Source organism: Centroberyx affinis, unplaced genomic scaffold (assembly GCF_046629955.1).
Source record: "Centroberyx affinis isolate AG114_WGS23_722 - 3 ecotype Tasmania unplaced genomic scaffold, CSIRO-AGI_Caff_v1 ptg001118l_1, whole genome shotgun sequence".
In the NCBI taxonomy this organism is placed as follows: Eukaryota; Metazoa; Chordata; class Actinopteri; order Beryciformes; family Berycidae; genus Centroberyx; species Centroberyx affinis.
The window spans coordinates 29,357-52,894 of record NW_027279660.1 but is presented as its reverse complement, the minus strand read 5'-3'; the positions used below and the strand labels follow the sequence as shown (position 1 = coordinate 52,894).

Genomic DNA, 23,538 nt, shown 5'->3' with positions numbered 1-23,538 from the left:
CTGATGATTTTAATCCTCTGTGAATCCGCCATGGCTGTAAAGCGTAAAGTAAAAATTCCGCTGCAAATGATTTACCATATTTTGGTCCCGACACTTGATAATCCCCCTAAAATTACGAATTCCGTGCGAATCCAAGTCTGTAATTTATTTTTCTGCACAATTTCGTGTTCTTTTTGTGCATAATTCTGCCGCAAATTACTTACCATAATTACTTACCATATTTTGGTCATGATACCTGATAATCCCCTGAAATTACTAATCCAGTGCAAATTAAACTCTGTAATTTAAAACGTAATTTATTTTTGTGCGCAATTTTGTTTGTGTTCTTTTTTTGTGCATAATTCCGTCGCAAATTACTTACCATAATTACTTACCATATTTTGGTCATGATACCTGATAATCCCCTGAAATTACTAATCCCGTGCAAATTAAACTCTGTAATTTAAAACGTAATTTATTTTTGTGCGCAATTTTGTGTTCTTTTTGTGCATAATTCCGTCGCAAATTACTTACCATAATTACTTACCATATTTTGGTCATGATACCTGATAATCCCCTGAAATTACTAATCCCGTGCAAATTAAGATCTGTAATTTAAAACGTAATTTATTTTTGTGCGCAATTTCGTGTTCTTTTTGAGCATAATTCTGCCGCAAATTACTTACCGTAATTACTTACCATATTTTGGTCATGATACCTGATAATCCCCTGAAATTCCTAATCCCGTGCGAATCGAACCCTGTAATTTAAAACGTAATTAATTTTTCTGCGCAATTTCGTGTTCTTCTTCTTGTCGACATGCAATTTCTATCTTCCTCCTGTCATGAAAAATGGAGTCAACAGTGGGATCCATGCATGCATTTTCACTGCAAATTTAAAGTTTTAGTGTGCTAAATCAGGAGGTGACAAATTGTAAACTCTGAAACCGGATTTCATTGAATTTCTTTATCCTGTGTGAAGGCATTTCACGAAAACGCAGAGGTTGGGGGGGGGAGGGGTAATTCATTCATTACAATGAGGTCCTCTCGTGCGAATAGAGCTTAAAACATCTTAAGCCCTATTGGAGCTGGGTTCATTTTAATGGGGGGAGCTCCTGTAATTTCTTTGTTACGCACTATGTCATTCCATGGGACCATTTACACGGGATAAAGATTCTCTGTGATTTCCCTCAAATTAATTACATTTAGCGAAGTGACATCCCTCACCTGGGGGCCAGAAGTTGAAGAAGACATGAGTGTGTCAGCCAAATTACCCTGTGTGTGTGTGTGTGTTAGTATGTGTGTGACTGAGCATTCTGATTACAATTCCACTAGGTAAGGTAAGGCTAAGAATGACGCATATCTACACTCACACACCCAAACACACAAATACAGAACATATCTCTGTATCTCTGTCTCCCCTGCAAAATCCTCTACCTAAAAATTCAGATACGATATGCCCCTTCCGGGACTCGGGATTTACCTTTCCAGACTTCTCCACAGGCTCTTCGGATTACGCGTTTGAAGCAAATCCTAAGAAAAAACCTCGACACTATCACGTTACGGGATAAAACGCCAGTGCGTGTCAAATCCTGTTGAGGCACTGTAGGTTCGCTAACGGGCACAGCCAGGCACCTCGTACCTTTCTGAACTTAAAGAGAGACCTCAACCAACTGAAGACGCGTTCTAGAAATCAGATTGACAGATATGGATTGTTATTGGACCATTCCAGAATCAGCCAACCTAATACCGATGCGTTCTCATCACAGTAGCTTTACCTTTTGAAGAATATTCCGGCTTCTTTAGACCTCTGCCTTTCAAAGGAGTTGAGTCCAGGATCCACTGTCACCACAATCCCTCAAACACTCAAAGACTTTTCCACCCGCTCTCAACGTCCGGAATCGTAAACAGGCCAAATCACCTCTTGAGGATGAAATATTAGCCGGCCTTGTTCATTTTTTTTTTCCGGATCATCAGGTAGGGCATGTGGGGCTCAGTGCCAGAGAGACGTCAGCTCAGCCTTCAGCTTTGCCCCGACTCCCTTAAGACATCGTGCCACTCGGTGCCATTATAAGCCAATGGCCCGAGATGGAATTTGTACCAAGGCTTTATTGTGGAGCAGTTCTTCTTTACAAGGACACACTGGCAGCTGAAGAAAAGATTCATAACATAGAGTTTTCTGCAGGGCCGTGCGAACATAAAAATCAGTTGCACGGATGTTTTGCCCGGTTCTTATTATCGGTGTGAACATTAGTGAGAGTTCCTCGGGCGAGTTACTCTCTTTTCCATTATCTGAAGTGAGTCATTTTGTCTTTAGGGAACCTTGTTTTGGTTTATGTGCTGCCCGGTACCTCTTGTTCAAGATAAAATGCCCAAAGCACTGCGCCCACTACATGACCTTCAGTCGGTCAGTGTGGCTCAGTTGGCAAGAAGGCAGCATTTTCACCATTAAGGGTCAGAGATCGATACCCACTGAGGGTCAGAAAACCTTGGCGATTAAATTTTTTGCTCTTGATCTTGTCTTCTTTCACCCTCCAAAGGATTCCTGAACAACAATATCTTATCATAACTATTTGTCTAACAAGGACAGGAACCTTTTCAACAACAAAAGGATTCTCCAGAGGCAAATGCTTCACGGTACGTCCTTACCCCTCTGCGAAGAACTCTTCTGGAACCCTGGTTTCTGAGCGTAGGTTTATGTTTCAAACTTTGTCCCAACGCCATCATAGGCACGATGGATTTGGGTTGCTGTAGTGCTGCCGTCTCGGCTGTCCGGTCTCCTCACTGCTCCTCCCTGACAGGCCACTGGCTTTGCATCAGAGCAGCCGAACCGAGCTAAAGGTTGAAACGCAGGCTCTCCTCGCCTTGGCTTGCCTCTCTATTTTAGCCAGGGGCGAGGATGGGAAGGCTCGCGTGTGAGTTCGCCCAGCCTTAAAAAAAAACTCCCCACGGGGTGTGTGTATGTGGTGTGTGTGTGTGTGTGTGTGTGTGTGTGTGTCCTCTGTCTAAAATAAACACACTTGACTGGGCCACAGCACATCAAAGGTCACTACTGATGTCTCCTGTTGCAGAGAGAGAGAGAGAGAGAAAGACTGAATTTTCAGCACTCGTGGCATCTAGCCCAGTTTGACCTGGACTGGGCCAAGAGAGAGCAAAGTGTGTGTGAGTGTGTGTATGTGTGTGAATCGGCTTGCCATCTGCCTGTTTGGCTCAACCCTGGGTAGCTGTGGGCCGTTTCAGATGAGGACAAATCAGAAGATACCTTTAGAACTGACTTTGCCTAAGATACATCATGAAGTCCAACAAATTGATAATGTCTCGATGGCATTGGTACAGAAACATACCGAGAACATACACAGTGGAACTATAAATACTGACACACAATATAAGACAGAAGACCTCTAACAGCATACTGACACACATAATGATGAATGAATGCAATAAAAACTGATGGAAGCTTGGCACGATCGGCCCGATAAATGCTTCAATCTCATCGCACAACAGTTGGAAAGTGACTTTGAACGTTCAGAAGTGTCTATGAAATATCCATTCCTCACAGCTTCCCACACATTCTACACATGCTGTCTCTGCCATGTACAAGTTCCATCATGGTTGTATGGATGGATTAGTTGGTGCATTAAGCTGTGATCATAGGACGTTTTTTTTTAATGTACCTGGCACAATCTAGGCAGAACTTGTGGATGACATGCATGAAGAGAAGACTTGAGACATGACTTGACTTGTACTCTGATGACTTGAAAAGGTTTCTAAAGTCTTGACTTGAGATCTTGTGTTTGTGTAAATGACTTAGATTGAAAGTGATGGGATTTGTTCCAGCAGACAACTGAATTTATATTTTCTGAATTTATATGGAATGATTGAATTTATTGAAGTTGAAACTGATTCTAGAAATCAAACTCATGATGCTCTTACCAAGTTTTTATCCTATTAAAACCATATTGCATTGAAAAGTCCTAGATATTTAGTTTTCTTTAAGATATTAAATTGATACTGGACTCTTGATTTGTTCTGACTTGACTTGCTGTTTTACATTTAGCCTTGACTTGGTAATCTACATTTAGACTTGACACTTGACATTAATGACATGGACTTGACTTGGACTTGACTTGGTAATCGACATTAGACATGGGACTCGACTTGAGACTTGTGCTTCAAGACTTGAGACTGACTTGGGACTCGAGCAAAGTGGACTTGGCCACACCTCTGTTGAAATGCCATCTTTACACAGCGCTACGTTCAGTAAGCCTATTTCGTCTCCTCACCTCAGCTGATGGAAACACACCTAATTCACATTTTATTTTTTATATTTCATAAAAGTTTGCTTAAAATTCACTTGGCAGTTGGAAGGGAAACATAGCTCCAGATACTGGCGAAGAGGAAGACAGCCAGTGAGTCTCGGGAGACAATTCGTCTTTGCTGCCGAGGTTATCTGCTTGGCCCTGCCTGCAGTGGTTTAAAAGGCCAGCGGTTGAATGGCAGCCTTTGCCACAGATGCTGCCAGTGTTTTTGTGCCGGGTTGTGTGTTTTTTTTCTTCTTTTTTTTTCTCCTTTGTGTTGTTTCTCCTCCCGTCTCCTGTGGCCTTTCCTCCCTGCCAAAGCCTCTCAATGGCTTTTCTGCCTCCAGTCCCCCGGAGTGAGACCGCAGCTCTTCATATCGCTTTACTTAAGTGACAGTAGAAATCCCCCACCCCCCCCACCCGATAGAATAGAATAGAAAAGTAGCCCGGCAGAACTAAAGCCTTCCTTCCACCCGGCATTAACATGCACTTCATACCCAGATTGTGTCTAGACATGATTTCGCGGAATTACATTTACCCCTGACATTAAAACGTGTCTCAAGTACCCACATTAAAATCAGACTTCTCTTTCCCCTCACCAAAACAGATTGCTTCCTCTTGTAATATTTATATTCTTTAAAAGGCACAGTAAATGCCTTCGTCATCCAGCAATGTCCTGATCATCTCCCAGTTGGATAGAGGCTCCATGTGTTGCCTTTTCTTCAAAGTTTTCCATTTTTAGTTCTCTTGGCTAGTTTTTAAAGTCACTCCGCTCACCACTCGTCTCCTGTGCTTCGCATGCGTTTCCCACACTGTGACCCATGTGCGAACGTTCACATGGTGTCACGTCATTGTTGCGTGTGGGTTGGACACATGGTTGCGTTTACACTTTGGTAGTAACATGGCCAAAAGCATCTCTGACCCCTTTTTATTAGAAGCAGCTGGGCGATTGAAACTTCAGTGCGTCTTGGGTGCATTTAGATAAGTTAAGCTCTTTCTTGATGCACATCTATGTACACTGTCCATCAAAAGTTTGGACCCACTTGATTGAATGTATGTTTTTCATTCTCTTAAAGCCGTTTTGATCTAAAGGCTTGTGCTTAAATGCTTGAAATGAGTTTCTTAGACAAATATAAATAGCAAAGTTGATGCCTATGTATGAATTTCTTTCCAAGGACTTTGCCTTTCCATCAAGGCAAAGGGCGGATACTTTAAAGAATCTAAAATATAAGATTTTTTGGTCACTGTATAATTCCATGTGTGTAATTTTATAGTTTTGATGTGTTTACTATTATTCTACAATGTGGAAAATAGCAAAAAATAAAGAAAAATGTGGTGTTCCCAAACTTTTGACGGGCACATTGAAATCAGATTTCTCCCTGAAATATTAGTACTGACATATTTTCTGTTCATTCTGCTGTTCTTTTTCCAAGTCAACAGCGATGGTCTACATGTGATAAATGCAGTCGAGTGAGAGTTACAGTTAATTGGAGTCAGAGTAGAAAGTTTCCTACAGCGGGTTTAATTTAAGCACCCCGCTGCGCCTAAATGCATCAAAGTATTTGGTTCCTCTCCACTCCCAGGGTTAGTGGGAGTGAGATAGAGTGGGTGGTTCGGCTGCACCAAACCTCCTGCCAGAAACCGATTCGGGTTGTTGGTTCGAATCCAGCACAGCTGTCCATTTAAACACTGTTTATTTTACCGCTAAATCTCTCCCATCTGGCTTCTCCGCTGGCTTCTCTTCCTTTCTTTTTCGAGGCGGCCTCCGTTCACAACGCAGGAGGAGAGAAAAGATCGGCCATAATGCATGTCGTCAAGGACTTCATTGGCGGATAATTCAGTGGAATAAATACAACTGTATATGCCCACAGTTTGACTATGACCTTGTGCTATAATGAGGAAATTCTGTCTATTTATCACAGTGAATACATTTCGTTTTGGAGGAGGAGCATGGATGTGGGGTAACTGTTTACTACATTATGGAAGAAACCAAAAATGATCACTCAGTAGGAATGAGACCATACGCTCACGATATGATTCGATACCCGATATGGGGTTCACGATTCGACACAACCGCGATACAGTGTGATAAATAAAAGTTCAATGAAGTCTGACTGTGCAGAATTATGTTTATTTCTGAGCCACAAATCTTTCTAGCGATGGCATTGGCTCGCTAGAATGTAAACAACAATTTAAAAATGTCATTATAAAGTGACAATAATAGAATTTGGATGGAGAGCTTGTGAAATTGTGATGGTCAAGCTGTCTCATTTGTGATTACTACAGCAGAATAACATGGAGCTGATATCACCATTCATTTTTCTGCTCCAGGATATGTATCGTCACATTTTTGTATCGCGATATATTGAATTACCATATATCGTCCCATCCCTACTCAGTAGGGTATTATGGCTTTTATAGTACTCAGAGTAAGCAAGCAGAGCTGGACAACTGATATGATGGATGTTTCTCCCTGTCAGTCCTGCAGTGGAATCTGCTTTAAGGAGCTGCTAACCAGCCTGCAAAAATTCCTTTACAATGGCTTTCAATGGAGAGTTTTAGTGTCCCATCATGGTCTAAAGGCTGTTTCAGAGGCTTTTCCACCCTGACAGGAATACAATTCTGGGGGAGACACTGAGTACTTATGAATTATTGAAATGCGTTGGCGTGAAAACGATCCAATTTAAAGAGACTGAATATTGGCACAAGGCATCAGCTATTGGCTATCGGCAACTTCAATCCAAAAATAGTCAAAAACCCATATGGGTCGTAAACTATTATCATAAAACAGTCGAGAAGGCTAATGTTTTCGGTGTCTATTTTCAGAGCAGTCAGTTAGTTGGTTATATAATTTGACATTGAGTTCCAGGCTGCAGCCTCAGCTCCCACACTACATTTTGTGTGTATGTGTGTGTGTGTGTGTGTGTGTGTGTGTGAATCAGGTATTCAATCTCTGTAATTGAAATTGATGGACTAATTCTGCTCTTGCCTTCCCTCAGGCTGCCGTGTGTGTGTGTGTGTGTGTGTGTGTGTGTGTGTGGTGGTCTCTTACGTGATGTATCCTAAATCATGCCTTGTATGGAGTTGGGTGGGACACAGATAAAGGGGGCGCTGCAGCAGCTGAAATGGGGGGGGTATCCATCACAGGAACACACACACACACACACACACACACAGCCCTGTGCTGTGCGCTCTCGTCTCCTGTCCCTTCGTTATAGAGCCTTGGGTTTGCATCCACATTAATTAATCACCTGCACACACACACACACACACACACACACACCAAACAAGCCAGCCTGCTCGCCCGGGCTTTGAACCCCCCCAAGGCCCAGAACAACACACTGCAATAGTACCGCCCATCTTTCTGATGGCTGTACGCACACACACACACACACACACACACACACACACACACTCCTCAAAGCCAGCCCTGGTCACTGAAAGTTCCCGTGCCTGAATACAGAAATGAAGAAATTACAGATTACAACGTATTTCCATATCAAAAATCTTGTATTTGGCGTATTATCAGGGCTTAGCTTTCTATCTCCCCAATGCTGAATCACTGTCAGATATTAAACCCCTACATACCACTAAGCTCGGTAACGCCTTTCACCATAACCTTGACAAAAACTGTTGACGCTTGAGTATCTGGCGGGAGAAGCCAAGAGGTTAATACACTTTGGGCGCGTGTGTGTGTGTGTGTGTGCATTTTATTTTTTATTTTTTTCTGCCTACGATAACACGATTAGCCCGAAGGCTTAGCCAACACTTTTCCCACCATCCCTCCATGACCTCTCGGAAGATACAGCGGCGAGCCAATGGCGGAGGCTAAATCGGGATGGCTCGAGATGTCGAGATCTGGATCAAATTGTAGGATTAAGGATTAGGGCCTGGAGTTTGCACCGAGTTAACATTAGGATAAGGGCAAAGATTGGGACACTTTTCCATCCGGGAGGAAACCAGAGAGAAATTCAGGATTTTTTTGTGCGGAAGCTGCCGACAGTCCGTATTTTTTTTTTTTGTGCCGATATTCAATGCTTTTAAATTGAACTATTTCCATGCTAATTCCAAAATATTCCAAGTTTTCAGTGATTTCCCCAATCATTTTAGTCTTGGGAAATCATCATGGGACACTAAAACTCTCCATTAAAAGCTATACAAATTAAATAATTTGAGGTGGGTTAGCAGCTCTTTAAGGCAGAGTGAGGCAAAAATAAAATTGTAAAAAAAAACAAAAAAAAACTAACTGCCTAAAACGTGGGATGGAAAATGGTTCATATCAAGTGAAAGCAAAATGATACATTGAAACATCCAACCTGTCTCAGTAATCGATTCCATACCAGGCAAGAAGTTTTTCACCACTACAGGGTAATACATGTACAATATTGTTAATCCCAATTCGGGGTCTTTAAACCAAGTGTGTAAATGGTGGGATGCAAAATGGTTCCAAATATTATATCAAGTGAAATGATACATTAAAATACCCCTCAAAAAAACAAAAAACTGTTGAGTAAAATCCCCCCACATCAGACTGTAATGATCTCTCTTGTCAGACATCTTATCTAAAAATAATAATTAACATATTGACTAGCGGTGGTCATATGGAGGTGGGACGACAGTGACTGGCCGATTTCCGATTCTTATTATATGGCCAATGTCAGCCCAGTATATTGGCAAACAAATATATTGATCTAACCCTCGTTTTGAGGAAGACTATCTGAATCTTCATGAAGTGAGAGCGGCCTTCAACTGCCTCTAATATCTACATAATAACATCAAAACCGCTGGTCTGAGTGTTTTTTTTCCGGATGGACTGAAAGCCAATCAGCCACCAGTGTGAGATCTGTATAGTCCAAGAAAATACTATAGCATAGCAGAACCATAAAGAAGCCTTTAAGAAACACACCAGGCTCTTTATTCTGATTTCTCAGTTATTTATTTGAGCAAATCAGAGGGTGTTTTTTAAAGAGAAGGTGAATCCAGCCTTTCCTATTCAGCATTTTCTGCCTCCGAAAGATCAAACCGGGTCTCTCCACCCGGCAGCTAAAAACACAACTACCACCATTACAGTAAGATAAGCTCGGCCCACCCCCGGGCCGAGTAATGGGATTTCTAACAATAACCCCTGATAACAGTGCAAAGGAAAATGGATTACTTCAGTTTGTTGTTGTTGAGAGAAAGTTGCAAACGGGTGCAGGGCAATATCCTTAGTACGCTCAATAATTCAATTCATTTAAACTTGCTATTTTATATCATTTCCATTGTCCGTTTATTCACCTGAATTCTTTGTCCAAGTGGGAAAGGCAAGCCTCGGTACAAAGTGTGATATTTTCAATAAGGTAGTATAATCATTTGGATTGAGCAGAGAAGTTGAATGCCTTTATATGATATTCTTGTGCTGATTTCAATGGTACAATTGCTGATTTGTATGCAGGATCTGCCCATAGAAACAGCATGGGGCAGAGGTGATAAGTCCATTAAAGGGCGTTGCAAAGCTTTCCATCAAGCGAGAAGTGAGTCATGTTTTCATCTTAGACATAGTTAATCTTATTCATTTATTCACAATCGACCAGCCCCTTGACTGCCTACATCTGATTGCTGTCATTCTCACTAATCTATGGGCTACAGTGACCCGGACGGCTGTGAACGCGTGGTCGAGCCGGTAGGATTTAGAGGCCTCTAGCACAAAACACCCTTAGGTGCATGTCTGTAGGTCACACAGCAAACATCAGCTCAGACGACCCACCAAGGAAGCACGGTACATTGAGATAAGTTGACTAGTGGATTTGCCGAAGAATTCAGATCCCGACTTATGCCGACCGCCTGTGGGTCTTCACTCGGGTTTCTGAGGCGTTGATCAAAACCTGAAGGAGCTTGGACCGTCCTCTTGGTAATTTAACATAACCAAAATAACCAATAGGTTACACAGTGGTTTTCAAGGCTAGTGGTTCTCAACGTGGGGTCCGGGGACCACCAGGGGTCCTTGAGGGGGCTCCAGGGGGTCCCCAGCAAATTGGTGAATTGTTAAACTTTACCATTTTTTAATTTACAAGACGTGAACACAATTAGAGAAGTAGAAGAATGACTTTTTTGATCATAGTTTCTCTGTTATCTCTCTACCTACAATACAGATAGTCATGGAATTCTCATCAAACGGAGGTCTGTGGCCCTAATGTGGACTAAATTAGAGTCCTTGATATGAAAAAGGTTGAGAATCACTGTTCTAGGCCATAGAGTGAAATGTAAGAGGAAACCACAAAGGGAGCCAGATGAACGGTGTGGCTTTATCCAGGCGCATTCATACCTTCAGCTTTCAGACCATTGGCCTTGTGTTCCTGTTACGAAGGGAAACTGAACCAAGATACTGTCCATCGAGGCCTCCATGTAGATCAAGGAGAGATTGAAGCGATATGCAAGTCCACCTCTTCCAGTGTCGGAAATGACTGAACCAGCGAATGAACAAATGAATGGGTGAATCCGTCAGTCAGTTACACAGAATAAAAGTGTACAAACAGACGAATGGGAGGAGCTGAACAGGAGGCAGCAGTAAGCCCCAGGGTGAAGGAAACCATCCAGAATTTGTCGACGCGACCCGGGACGTGATCCGCAGCTCAGGCCGTACAGCAGGGAACCGCCGAGCCTCACCGAGGAGCCCCGGCCCCGGCCCCGACCCCGGAAGCCCGGAGGCAGAGCCGACCTGGCGAGGTCAGGCTTTTTGTTCAAAGCTCTCCCCCTTCTTCGCTTAGCCTCACGCGGTGCGGATGATGTAACCCGCGTGACATCGTCCCTCGCCTTCGCCTCTGAAAGCTCGTTGCTTTTCGGGGGGGGGGGGGGGGCGAGGCCCTGAAGGCTAGCACCCGTCCCACATGTCTAGCCTGCTTTTATATACTCATAATATGCACATAAGACATCTTAAGGTGTATTACTGCATGATAAACATTATAATTATAAATACCAAAAAATGTCATCATATTCTCAACTGCATTTGAGAATATGATGAAAAAATATTACCATAAACATATCAATACTGTCCCAGTATTGAGGGCAGCATTCATTCAGATGCAGAACAGATCCAGAACGAATCAGTGTAGGCTTATTGCTTATTCCCCCGTTCCCCCGTTACCACGGCAAGACACACACACACACACACACACCGATAAATCATCATTCCACGTACTGTTTATAGATTCAAAATTTAATTATACTCTTCAAAAGAAGACACCTCAATAACTAGAGAGCAGGTTTTGTATTTTGACCTCCGACAGCACAATTGGTGTTTCCTGTGTGTGTGTGTGTGTGTGTGAGACGGAGAGAGAGACAGATCGCAGCTTTGTTTGTCAATCTCTCTCTCAATCGTTCATGCACACACACACACACACACACACACACACACACTCGACAGATTACAGCTCTGTCTTTGCCGCCTGGTTGCATCTAGTGAAGGTTATTTCAGTCTGAACTACCAAACAATGCATCATTCTCCTGTCTGGCACACACACACACACACACACACACACACACACACACCACAGGGCAGTGTGAGATGAGGGAATGCAGTGAATCGGTGTTGTTATTGACAGGTGATGCTTGCTAATAGAGTTCTCACTCACTTAGCACTGACACACACACACACACACACACACACACACTGGCACCAGCTAATACTCATGTTGTTAGCACTGAGCTACACCGCAATAACACACCATGCGTTACACACCACCGGACAAGGTAGGCAGGAAAGTGTGTGTGCATGTGTGTGTGTGTAGTGCAGAATAAGGACATCTGCCATCGCACGCAGGTGATGGATGAAGACTGCAAGACGCTGCTCTCTCTCTCTCTCTCTCTTTATTCATCCATCCATCACACCGTTCTGCGCTCGTTTTCTGTTCCAGAGGAAGAAGAGACGGGGGGGGAATTGGTCGGGAAAGAAGAGACGGACTAAGGGTGTGGAGGGTGGGAGGAAAGGAGGAAGAGTGGAAGGGGGAGGGATGGGTCAAGGAAGAAAGAAGGAGAGAGAGTGGAATGAAGGAAAGAGGAGAGGAGGAAAGGGGAAAGATGGAAGGAGGAAAGGGTTCGAGGAGGGGAAGAAAGACAAAAAGGGGGGGCGGAGTACGTGAAGGAAGAAGGAAAGAAAAGGGTGGAAGGAAGTGAGGAAGGGAAGAAAGGGAAGGAACAAAAGACAGGACATGAAAGAAGAAAGAAAGGGGAAGTGGATGGATGAAAAAGAAGGAGAGAAAGGAGGGAAGAAAGGAGAGAAGTGAGAGGCAATGGACGTAATATGGAAAGAAGGTATAAAGAACGGAATAATGAAAGTAAGGAATGAAGGGAGGTGGCAGAATAAAAGAAGGAAGAAAGAAAGGGAGAAGGGAGGGATGGAGAAAGAAAGGAAAGGAGGGAAGAAGCGAAGGAAGGAAGAAAGGGTTCAAGGAGGGGAAGAAAGACAAAAGGGGGGGCGGAGTACGTGAAGGCAGAAGGAAAGAAAAGGGTGGAAGGAAGTGAAGAAGGGAAGAAAGGGAAGGAACAAAAGACAGAGGGAATGAAAGAAGAAAGAAAGGGGAAGTGGATGGATGAAAAAGAGTAGAAAGGAGGGAAGGAAAGGAGAGAAGTGAGAGGAAATGGACGTAATATGGAAAGAAGGTGTAAAGAACAGAATAATGAAAGTAAGGAATGAATGGAGGTGGCAGAATAAAAGAAGGAAGAAAGAAAGGGAGAAGGGAGGGATGGAGAAAGAAAGGAAAGGAGGGAAGAAGCGAAGGAAGGAAGAAAGGGTTCAAGGAGGGGAAGAAAGACAAAAGGGGGGCGGAATACGTGAAGGCAGAAGGAAAGAAGGGCAGGAACAAAAGACAGGAAATGAAAGAAGAAAGAAAGGGGAAATGGATGGATGAAAGAGTGGAAAGGAGAGAAAGGAGGGAAGGAAGAAAGGCGAGAAGTGAGAGGAAATGGATGTAATATGGAAAGAAGGTAAAAAGAACAGAATAATGAAAGTAAGGAATGAAGGGAGGTGGGAGAATAAAAGAAGGAAGAAAGAAAGGGAGAAGGGAGGGATGGAGAAAGAAAGGAAAGGAGGGAAGAAGCGAAGGAAGGAAGAAAGGGAGCGAGAAAGGACAGAAAGATGGAGGAAGAAAACAAGGAACAAAAGAAGTGAAGGGAAAATGGATGTAATGTTGAAGAAAGGAAGGAATACAGGACAAAGGGAGGGACAAAGAAAGGAAGAAAGAGCATATGTAAGGAAGTAGGGAGAAAGATAGAAGCAGGGAGGAAGGAAAGAAGGAAGGAGAAAGGGAGCACAAATGAAAGGAGGCGGGAGGTGGAAGGAAGAAAGAAAAAGGAGCGGAGGTCGAATGACAGCAAAGTTCCCCCGAAGAGCAAAACAAGAGTAAAGAGAGAGAGAGAGCGCAAAAGGGGAGGAGAAGAAAAGATGGATGGACAGCTCATTAGAGAGCGAGCGGATGGATTGTCGTAGAGAAAGAGAGAGAGGAATGGAGGGATTGATATTCTTCCTTAACGACGTTTGGACCTTCAGAGTCTCGTTTCCCTGCGATTCCTCTTCCATCTGTCCATACTCTTCTGTTAGAGGGCAGAGAGACGGAGCGATTCTTCTCCTCCGAGAACTCTGTCGTTTTTTTTATCCCTTTATCCATCTCATCTATTCCCACGCTCCTCTGGCTGTGTGTTTTTTTTTCGGTTGGGCAATGTCAAAAAATGGGGGCAGCGTTGTCTTCGTGATCTCTTGACGCCAAATCCACTCATCCGTTCCTCATCCCTTGATCTCTCATCCATCCATCCATCCTTACTGCTCCATAGATTACCCCGGAGAACTTTCCAATCGAGAACGCGTCGTACGAGTTTGACTCGTCCGTCCGTGGGGTCCGGGGACCACCAGGGGTCCTTCAGAGGGTTCCAGGGGGTCCCCAGCAAATTGATGAATTGTCAAACTTCACCATTATGTCATTTAGAAGTGAACACAATTAAAGAATGTAGAAGAATGACTGTTTTGGTCATAGTTTCACTCTTATCTCTCTACCTACAATGCAGATAGTCATGGAATTCTGGGCAAAATCATATCTGACATTAAGCATGTTTTCAGATTTGGGAACCGAGAGACAAAATCTCATCAAATGGGGGGTCCGTGGCCCTAATGCGTACTAGATTAGGGGTCCGTGATATGAAAAAGGTTGAGAGTCATTGCTCTACTGCTCCATCTGCTCCTCAGTCACTCGCCCATCTGCCATCGTAGACTGAGAACCCTTCAAGGAGTACCTCAAGTCGCCCTCTTCCCATTGAATGATTACCTCTCTCTACTCAGCATACCTTCCCTCTAAAAAAAAAACACCCTTCCATCTCTCTCCTTAACCCCTCCTCCTTTCCCTAGCACTCACTCTTGGGTGATTGTTGCTCTGGATAAGATACCCTTGTCTCAAAGGACTTTGTCCAAGTGGACTAGGTCAGACTAATCAACAATCAATCATGAAACAAAATGATGCAACAAGTACAAACACAAGATAACCTACCCTACCTAATCTAACTGCCAACCTTAGACCCTCAGTGAAGACAAGGAAAAACTCCCAGGAGAACCTTATACGGAAAGAAAATGGAAGAAACCTTGGGTAGGCCAATTGAAAGAATAATCCCCCAGCAGAAGACAAAACAATTACATGGGCAATGACAAAGACATATGAAGAAAGCAAATAAGAAAAAGACACTAAAATGTAAAGTGACTAAAATGGAAGTAGTGATTAGGGCTGCGTATCGAGAACCAGTTCTAATATAGTCCCAGTTCCAAATTGCCTAATTCACCGGTTCCTCTTATCGAATCATTAGAAATGTCGGAACAGCTGGATGCTTCTGGATGTTTCTTTAGAGTTCCAAAACCGGCAAAAAAAAAAAATTACTCCAAACAGCTCGTGCAGCATAATCCAAGTGTTCTGAAGCCAAACGATCGCACTGCGGGTTCAAAAGTCCGATATTTACCTCCTTATCTGCTAGATTTTCTGCACTTGTTCTCACCATCGCAACAGTAGCAAGCAGATGCTGCCTTCAAATGCTGTCAGGAATATTGTAATTACGGGTAGAGCGTGCTCAAACGAACCCAATAAAGTGGTAATTACAAATGGGGAAGTCAAATTTTACATGATACCCAAGATGCCAAGATGTGACATTCTCACTTTTTTTTTCACTTTTAGGTGTCATGCATATACAACAACTTTTAGCCAATAAACTTATTAAAATATCAATTACAAAGCTGATCTTCATTCTGCCGTTGCAGCAGGTTATCTTCAGGTCATTTTGTTTTTATTCATTACTTGTTCTTGTATTTTTTTCTCTCAAGTAAGACATTATGCAAAATGTGTCTTATGTGTCTTTGCTTGTTTTGTAATTCATAGCAACTCTACACTGCAATGTCTTTCTTAAGTAAAGTTAACTCCACTAAAGCTGTATGTAGTCTTTCACCCTCGACACTTTATACAGTAAGAATCGATAAAGGGAATCAATACAGAATCGGGTCGATAAGAAAAATCGACAACGGCACCGGAATTTGTAAAATCCTAACGGTACCAAGCCCTAGTAGCGATGCACTAATGACTTGTCACTGCAGACACCGACAGTGGAGGCAGCTGGACAAAAAAAACGATTGAGATATAATTATGGTTTTGATTTTTGAAAATGCCCGCAGCAAAGTGCAGCCAACTTTTTTGGACATTTTGAATTAAATCGATTCACTCGTGTGTTTTTGTCGAAGGCATATATTTGCCTCTACAAATTAATACATGCTGAAATATTTCCACCCAACTTTTTTTTTTTTTTTTTTTTTGATCTTTTTGTATTCATATTCTGGTCACTCGTTGACTCTCCCACACACACACACACACACACACAGACAGACAAACCGACAGACACACAGGAAGAAGAGCAGTGAGGGGGAAGAAAGCGTACTGACAAGACAATGGGTGGGAGGAAAGTGTCATGTCGTCTTTCCGTGGCTCTGGAGGCTTTAATGGAGCGAGAACGAGGGATGGATGAAAAACAGGAAGGACGGAGGGAGGAGAGCGGCCAACAATAACACAGACTGAGCAAACTGGGATCGCTGACACTGCTGGTCACATGCTCTCTCTATTGCGTCATTAATACATGACTAGTAATTGGGGTCAGACAGATATCTCAGTTGGCCGATACTGGCCTTTGACTAAAAATCTGATCTGGTCCAGTCAGTGTGGTTCACCTCTGATATGATGGATATGATGCAGTTTGATTGATTACATATTTATTATAGAATTGATCAATACACTGGTTGTCTATGAGAAGCCCTTAACCTGAACTGACTCTGAGACATTTTGATCAAGCATGTATGCATGAATTTCTTCTTCTTCTTCTTCTTCTGCTTCTTCTTCTTCTTCTTCTTCTTCTTCTTCTCTATCTTGGGTTTCGGTCATTTCAGAGATTTTAACGTCTCATGTAGGCTTGGGCCGATATTCGATAACACCGGATATCGCGATATTTTGTGAATATCGCGATATTTTGTGAATATCGCGATATCGATGTTATCGAATATGTATCAAATCTCGCCCTCCAACACGGCCGCACCACCATGTGCTGCTTAGACCACAATCGCGCAAACCTTTAAACATATAATGTAAGTGATAACGTCGTATATTGCGATATTTTGTCAGGAGATTATCGCATATGTCGCGTTTTCGGATATCGCCCCAAAAGATCTAAATGCTGTTTCAGAGACTTTTCCACCGTGACAAGAATAAAATACTGGGGGGGAAACACTGAATAATTAGATTTTTTGGCATGAATATTATCAAATTTGAAAGATATTGAATATCGGATATCGGCAGCTGTAATCAAAAAAATCTCAGTATCTCTTCCAGCCTTCAAAACCCCGTATCAGTCGAACCCTAGTCAAAATCATCTTTGCAGCAATGGGTTTTTTTTGTTTTTGTTTTTTTTTTGGCTGCAGTGTGAACAGAGCATTACAGCTGATGGGAAAGTCGTGGCTCTGGGCCTAGCCGGTGTTTCAGCATTGTGTCTAATGGAAAGCTTTTAGCTGCCTTGGAATCCTCCCATCCTTTACAGAGGGATATAAACCAACGCGTTCAACAAGAACCGGCGGCTTTCCGGCTCTCACCTTGGCTCTACCCCGCCGCCACCGCATTCTCAAACTTTTTTCTGTTTCTTACTCATCTCTGTGGTTTCATATAGTTATTTATTTACTTTCAGCGTTTTTCCATCTCGCCCTTTTTTTTCTTCCCACCTCTTATTCCCTGCCCCCCACACTGATGTATTACTGTTTTTTTTTTGTTTTTTTTATCCCTGCTCTCCGTCTCACTCGCTGTCTTTTTCCTTTTTCCTCCACCTCCATCCCCTTTTTCCGCCCCCCCCCCCCCCTCCCTCGGCTCTTAGCGTTCGGAGAGCTCCGAGAGAAGATATCTCGTTTTTTTTTTTTTTTTTTTTTTTTTTAGAACCAATATGTTAGGACTAAAAGCTTTGCTGAGGGCTCTATGCTGCGTGCTTTATGATTTATTGAGCATGTACACACACACACACACACACACACACACACATAGAGGTTAAGGTGTGTGAGTGGTACCGGGTTGGTGGGATGTTAGAGAGTTTTGGGCAAAGACAAAACTGAAATGAGGGGTTTTTGTGTGTGTGTGTGTGTGTGTGTCTCCCCTCCCGCTATGAGGCTAATCGGCAGAGATGAGCAATACTCCCGACATTTCATCAGCACCGATAAACGCCGCCCTCTCTCACCATCTGCTGAACCAAAAAGAATTCAATTTCATCCTCAGAGCGTAACATCTGAACGCAGACCCAACATCTGCTGTGGAGTTCACTGCTTTTTCAGTCCCACTGCTGCCAGCACCTGTTGTCATGCGTACTACTAAATGTAGGGGTAGCAACCCTTTAAAAAAAACAAACATTTGAATCTAGTTTATTACTTTGGTAGTTTGTAGTTTCTCTAAGATCATGAGTTGGGTTCAGATATTCAACAAATTCACAAGTAACATATAACTCCCTCTAGAACTGTTGCTGAACAAGTAAGACAAGTTAAAAAAAAAAAAGTAGTGGTAACACTTTCTGTGACACCCATGTCTATACTGCATTATAAACATACTTATAATCTGCTTGTAGCACTGTATAATTATAGTTAAAAGCACTCATACATATTTATAATGCTTTAGAACAATTATCATAACACATTATAAAGCATTTTATAATGACTTATAAGGTCAGGTTTCATATTACTTCATAATTGCTGGTCACTCACGGACATTCTCATAGTTGTAATACATTATAATCATTTTATAATGATCTGTTATATACAGCTACAGGTAAAGTAGAAATTGTTTCAGGTGTTATCTATAATTTGAGTCAGTTGAGTCTTTAGAGTGAGTTTTTTTGGGGAAACATTACATTAGTGAAATGGAAATGTCCATCATTCAGTTGTTCATCAAAAAGTTGTCAAATTGGAGTTCTCAATTTCTGTTATGACCCGTTAAACAAATAAATTAATTTTATGTTTTGTGTTGTTCTTGCATAGATTTGATGATGTTTCTTTCACTTTACTTAAAGCAAACAATGACCACTTATAGTGACTTATAACCAGCTTGTAATGTATTATATCTGCCTGTACCTCAGGAATTTCATTACTTAACTTAAAGCACCCAATGACCACTTAGAGTAACTTATAATCACATTATAATGCATTATAACTATGTTTACAACTATGAGAATTATAATACACTATGACCCTTGCAAAAAAATGTCAGTGAGTGACCAGCAATGATGAAGTGTTATGATACTTGACCTTATAAGTCATTATAAAATGCTTTATAATGTGTTATGTGTGTTTGTTGTAAAGCATTATGGATATTTATGAGTGCTTATAACTATAATTGTACAGTGCTATAAGCAGATTATAACGCATTATAAGTATGTTTATAATGCATTATAGACATGGGCGTCATAGAAAGTGTTACCACTACTTTTTTTTTTTTAACTTGTCTTCAGCAACAGTTCTCGAGGGAGTTATATGTTACTTGTGAATTTGTTAGATATCTGAAACCAACTCATGATCTTAGAGAAAGTACAACCTCATTAGTTTGGACACATGCTGTCAAAAACCTCTGAAGTGTTGTTTCCAATTATTAATCCTTGACAAAGTTTCCATTTCTCAACTCCACAAACTCCCGACAGCCTCTCTTCCTCCTCTCTTCGGTGTGACGGGGACATCTGTTGCTTTTCTGTACACGTTTCTCCTCTGAAATGGCGTTTGTCTGAGAGCCTCGGTTTGAAACGAGCTCAAACCGAGGCTCCCCCCCCCCCCGCATCCAGCTGCTCTCTCCGTCCTCCCTCCCCGACTCCGGAGTTTTGGGGATGAAACGCTGTGTTTTTTGGGGTTTTTTTAGAACTGCGGTAATAGTCGGCGGTTTTCGTTTTATACCGAACGCCAACAAGCTCTAAATGTGCTCGGAAAACAGCCTCGGCTCTGAACGCAGCTCTAAAAAAATGGGTCTACAGGCATTGAATGTACACTTGAATGGGTTTTGACTCCTGTTTCAGGTCAAATTCAGCAGGTAGCAACGTGTTCACTGCAAGCTTGACCCACATATCTGTTCCCATTTGAGGCTAAAATGTGGATGGGATGGTATTTGACTAGGCAGCCAGTGCACAACAGAGTCTATTCCACTGTTCTTTTCCAGGCATTTTTGGACATACAGTGCTTATTCTTGGTGTCACAATTTGCCTCCTTACCTCTATCTCTCCTGTGTTTTTTTCCCTGACTGTAGCCAGCAAACTGTGACCAGGTTAGGGCTGAACGATTTTGAAAAAAATATCTAATTGCGATTATTTTGACTAGGACTGCAACTAACGATTATTTTCATTGTTGATTAATCTGTCGATTATTTTCTCGATTAATCGATTAGTTGTTTGGTCTATAAAATGTCAGAAAATGGTGAAAAATGTGGATCAGTGTTTCCCAAAGCCCAAGATGACGTCCTCAAATGTCTTGTTTTGTCCACAACCCAAAGATATTCAGTTTACTGTCATAGAGGAGGAAAGAAACCAGAAAATATTCACATTTAAGAAGCTGGAATCAGAGAATTTTGACTTATTTTTCTTAAAAAATGACTCAAAGCGATTAATCGATTATCAAAATAGTTGGCGATTAATTTAATAGTTGACAACTAATCGATTAATCGATTAATCGTTGGAGCTCTAATTTTGACTGATATTGCAATTGCGATATGGTTCGCGATATTAGAGGGAATGATCATTTTGACGTCATTATTCTCATTTTCATTGAAAAAAACGGATTCAAATGATTACGGTGTGATTTTTTTTTTGCGGGGATCTGTACCGAACAAAGATGTTTTCTTCAGTCTGTAGAATATGATGTGTAGGCCAGGACATCTCTGCATCATTTAAAATGGCATTTTGACACATTTCACCTTTAACAAATATTGCGCCTCCTGCGATTTGAAAATTACAGTAGGCCATATCGCGATTTCGATAAAATTTGGAGTAATTGTTCAGCCCTAGAACAGGTCTGTAATGTGTCTGTGCTGTGTGTGTGTGTGTTGCAGGCAGCATAAAGGGAGCGACGATAGTGGACGCTCTGGATACCCTCTACATCATGGAGATGTACGAAGACTTTGACGCCGCTACCGACTGGGTGGAGAAGAACCTCGACTTCAACGTGGTAAGGAAGCGTGTGTGTGTGTGTGTGTGTGTGTGTGTGCGTCCTTGTGATGAGTAAGTACATTTAAAGAAACAGCCTTGATCCCTGTGCACTAAGCCATAATTCAGTCAAGTTGATCTCAATGGGAGAGGTGGGGTAGGTTTGAAAGAGAGGCATTGACCCCCCCTTTCCTCCTGCATTAACATGCATTCTAGGTGATGGGAGTGTAATGTGATAGAGCAAAAACCCATAAAACTCAAGTGCAAACACATTGAAAATCTCATCAATCACCCCGAACCAGAGAGACATTCGGTCACATTAGCAGCAAAGTGTAAATGCAGCGCGTCTCCATAGCAACTACGGGAACGGAATCATTCATCATACAAATCATAAATCATTCAAATCAGAGCAGTAACATATTGTCAACTACAATCCTCTGCCAATGCTGAACTGTTCTCCAGCTTGCAAAGCCGCAGCTGTAATTGTTCATGTTTATTTATGGTTTTGTCTCCTGGGTTTGATTTTCTGAAATGGCATGCGAACGTAACGCTGTTGAGCGGCCGGCTCGGAAGTCCCGGATGTCGGACTTTCTCACATGCACATGAAAGCGGCCAAAAAGGCAAAAAAATAAATAAATAATAATAATAATTCTGAGGCTAAACACGCAAAACACGTCCGATGGCAGGAAATCCCTGATCCGCATCGAAACTAAAAAAAAACGGACTCAGCTGATCCTCTCGGGGGCCTCTTCTCAACTCAGCCGGGATATGAGGGATATGAGACGGGGGGGGGCGAAAGTGTCGGGGTCCCGCTAAACCCCCCCCCCCCCACCCGCTGAAACTTTGATTTCGGAGAGCTTTCGTTCCGCATCAGACCAAAAAAAAAACAAAAGAAGCACTCCGCTCATCATAACAGAGAAAAAACATTCAGACGTTTTGAAAGCTTTTTTTTTTTTTTTTTTTCAATAAACCATATTTCTGTGAACAGGACGCCCCGGGGGAGGGGGTTTAAAAGTTTATGAAATAGAGCAAAATAAGTAAAGAGTCATACAAGGTCACGTTCCAGGCTGAGTTGTATCGGGGCTTTTAAATGCTTTTAACCCTGCTACTTAAGAAAAGTCTGAGAGTGAATGACTTAAATGCATGTATACAATCAGTGTTAAAGGAACTTAATATGCAGAATTTCATATCACCACAGGTTGGTTAATACAGTGGTTCCCAACTTGGGGTCCGGGGACCACCAGGGGTCCTTGAGGGGGTTCCAGGGGGTCCCCAGCAAAGTGATGAATTGTTCAACTTCAGCATTATTTCATCTACAAGAAGTGAACACAATTAGAGAATGTAGAAGAATGACTGTTTTGATCATAGTTTCTCTCTACTTACAATACAGATAGTCATGGAATTCTGGACAAAATCATATCTAACAATAAAAAATATTCTCAGATTTGGGTCCAAGAGAGAAAATCTCATCAAATGGGGGGCCGTGGCTCTAATGTGGACTAGATTAGGGGTCCTTGATATGAAAAAGGTTGAGAATCACTGGGTTAATATAACTGGATAGCAGTGTCTTTCATTTGGCTGCCAGAGGAAGAGTGGGATGTGTGTGTGTGTGTGTGTGTGTGTGTGCTTGCGCATGATCAGCAACTGGAGGAAAAAAAACCTTGATGTCGCTGCACTTCGCCGTCAGCCTATCTAAGCAGTCAATATGGACCTGAGTCATTGACGTGTGTGTGTGTGTGTGTGTGTGTGTGTGTGTGTGTGTGTGTGTGAGAGCAAGGTAAACCATTCTCCATTTAAAAGTCAGACAAGGGAAAGAGGCACAACACGACTCAATTTTCAGTTGCTCATAAAGCATTATAAGCACATAACGATTACTATAATCAGAGAGTGATATAATAAACAATACGTAAAAATCACATAGTTGAATACTTTATGGGGCAAATGAATGGCATGATAAACTGAATGTCAGTTCAAAGTGTATCTATGCTTCTACTGGTCTTATAATCTGCTGGTAATGCATCTTAATAGGCTCGGGCCGATATTCAATAATATAGAATATTGTGATATTTTCCTCGGTATCGAATATCACCTAGAAATTTGACATATTAGAATCTTGATATCAAGGCATGAGTAGGAACTTGGCATGCTGTTTTAAAGGGGAAATCCACTAAATTTAAGAATTATACCCATGTAAGTATCCATACATGTTCATATCATTTGCCCATTTCAGATTTATTTTTGTTGGGAGAAGCACTTCATATGACCACAGGAATCAAAATGATGTGTGTGTGTGTGTGTGTTTGGGTGTGTCTGTGTGTGTGTGTGTGTGTTTGGGTGTGTCTGTGTGTGTGTGTGTGTTTGGGTGTGTCTGTGTGTGTGTGTGTGTGTGTTTGGGCTCCGCAGGAAATGACTGTATTGACTCTGATTCCTCTTCCACAGTGTTATCAATAAAACCCAGAGGCAGAGAGCCAAACACACATATAATGGATCCATACACGAGTCTATTACCGTTTACTCCTCCGTACACACACACACACACACACACACTTCAACGCTGCTGGAAGGATAAG

The 23,538-nt window shown here is 42.2% G+C and overlaps 1 protein-coding gene across 1 annotated transcript in view; it reads left to right on the top strand.

The window, feature by feature from the left end:
• LOC139647823 (mannosyl-oligosaccharide 1,2-alpha-mannosidase IA-like) overlaps window positions 1-23,538 on the top strand; it is a 47,737-nt gene that overhangs the window by 15,410 nt on the left and 8,789 nt on the right. The window contains exon 2 of the mRNA XM_071523799.1: window positions 20,875-20,990. Coding sequence (XP_071379900.1) covers window positions 20,875-20,990 — 116 coding nt within the window. The remainder of the gene's footprint in view (window positions 1-20,874; window positions 20,991-23,538) is intronic.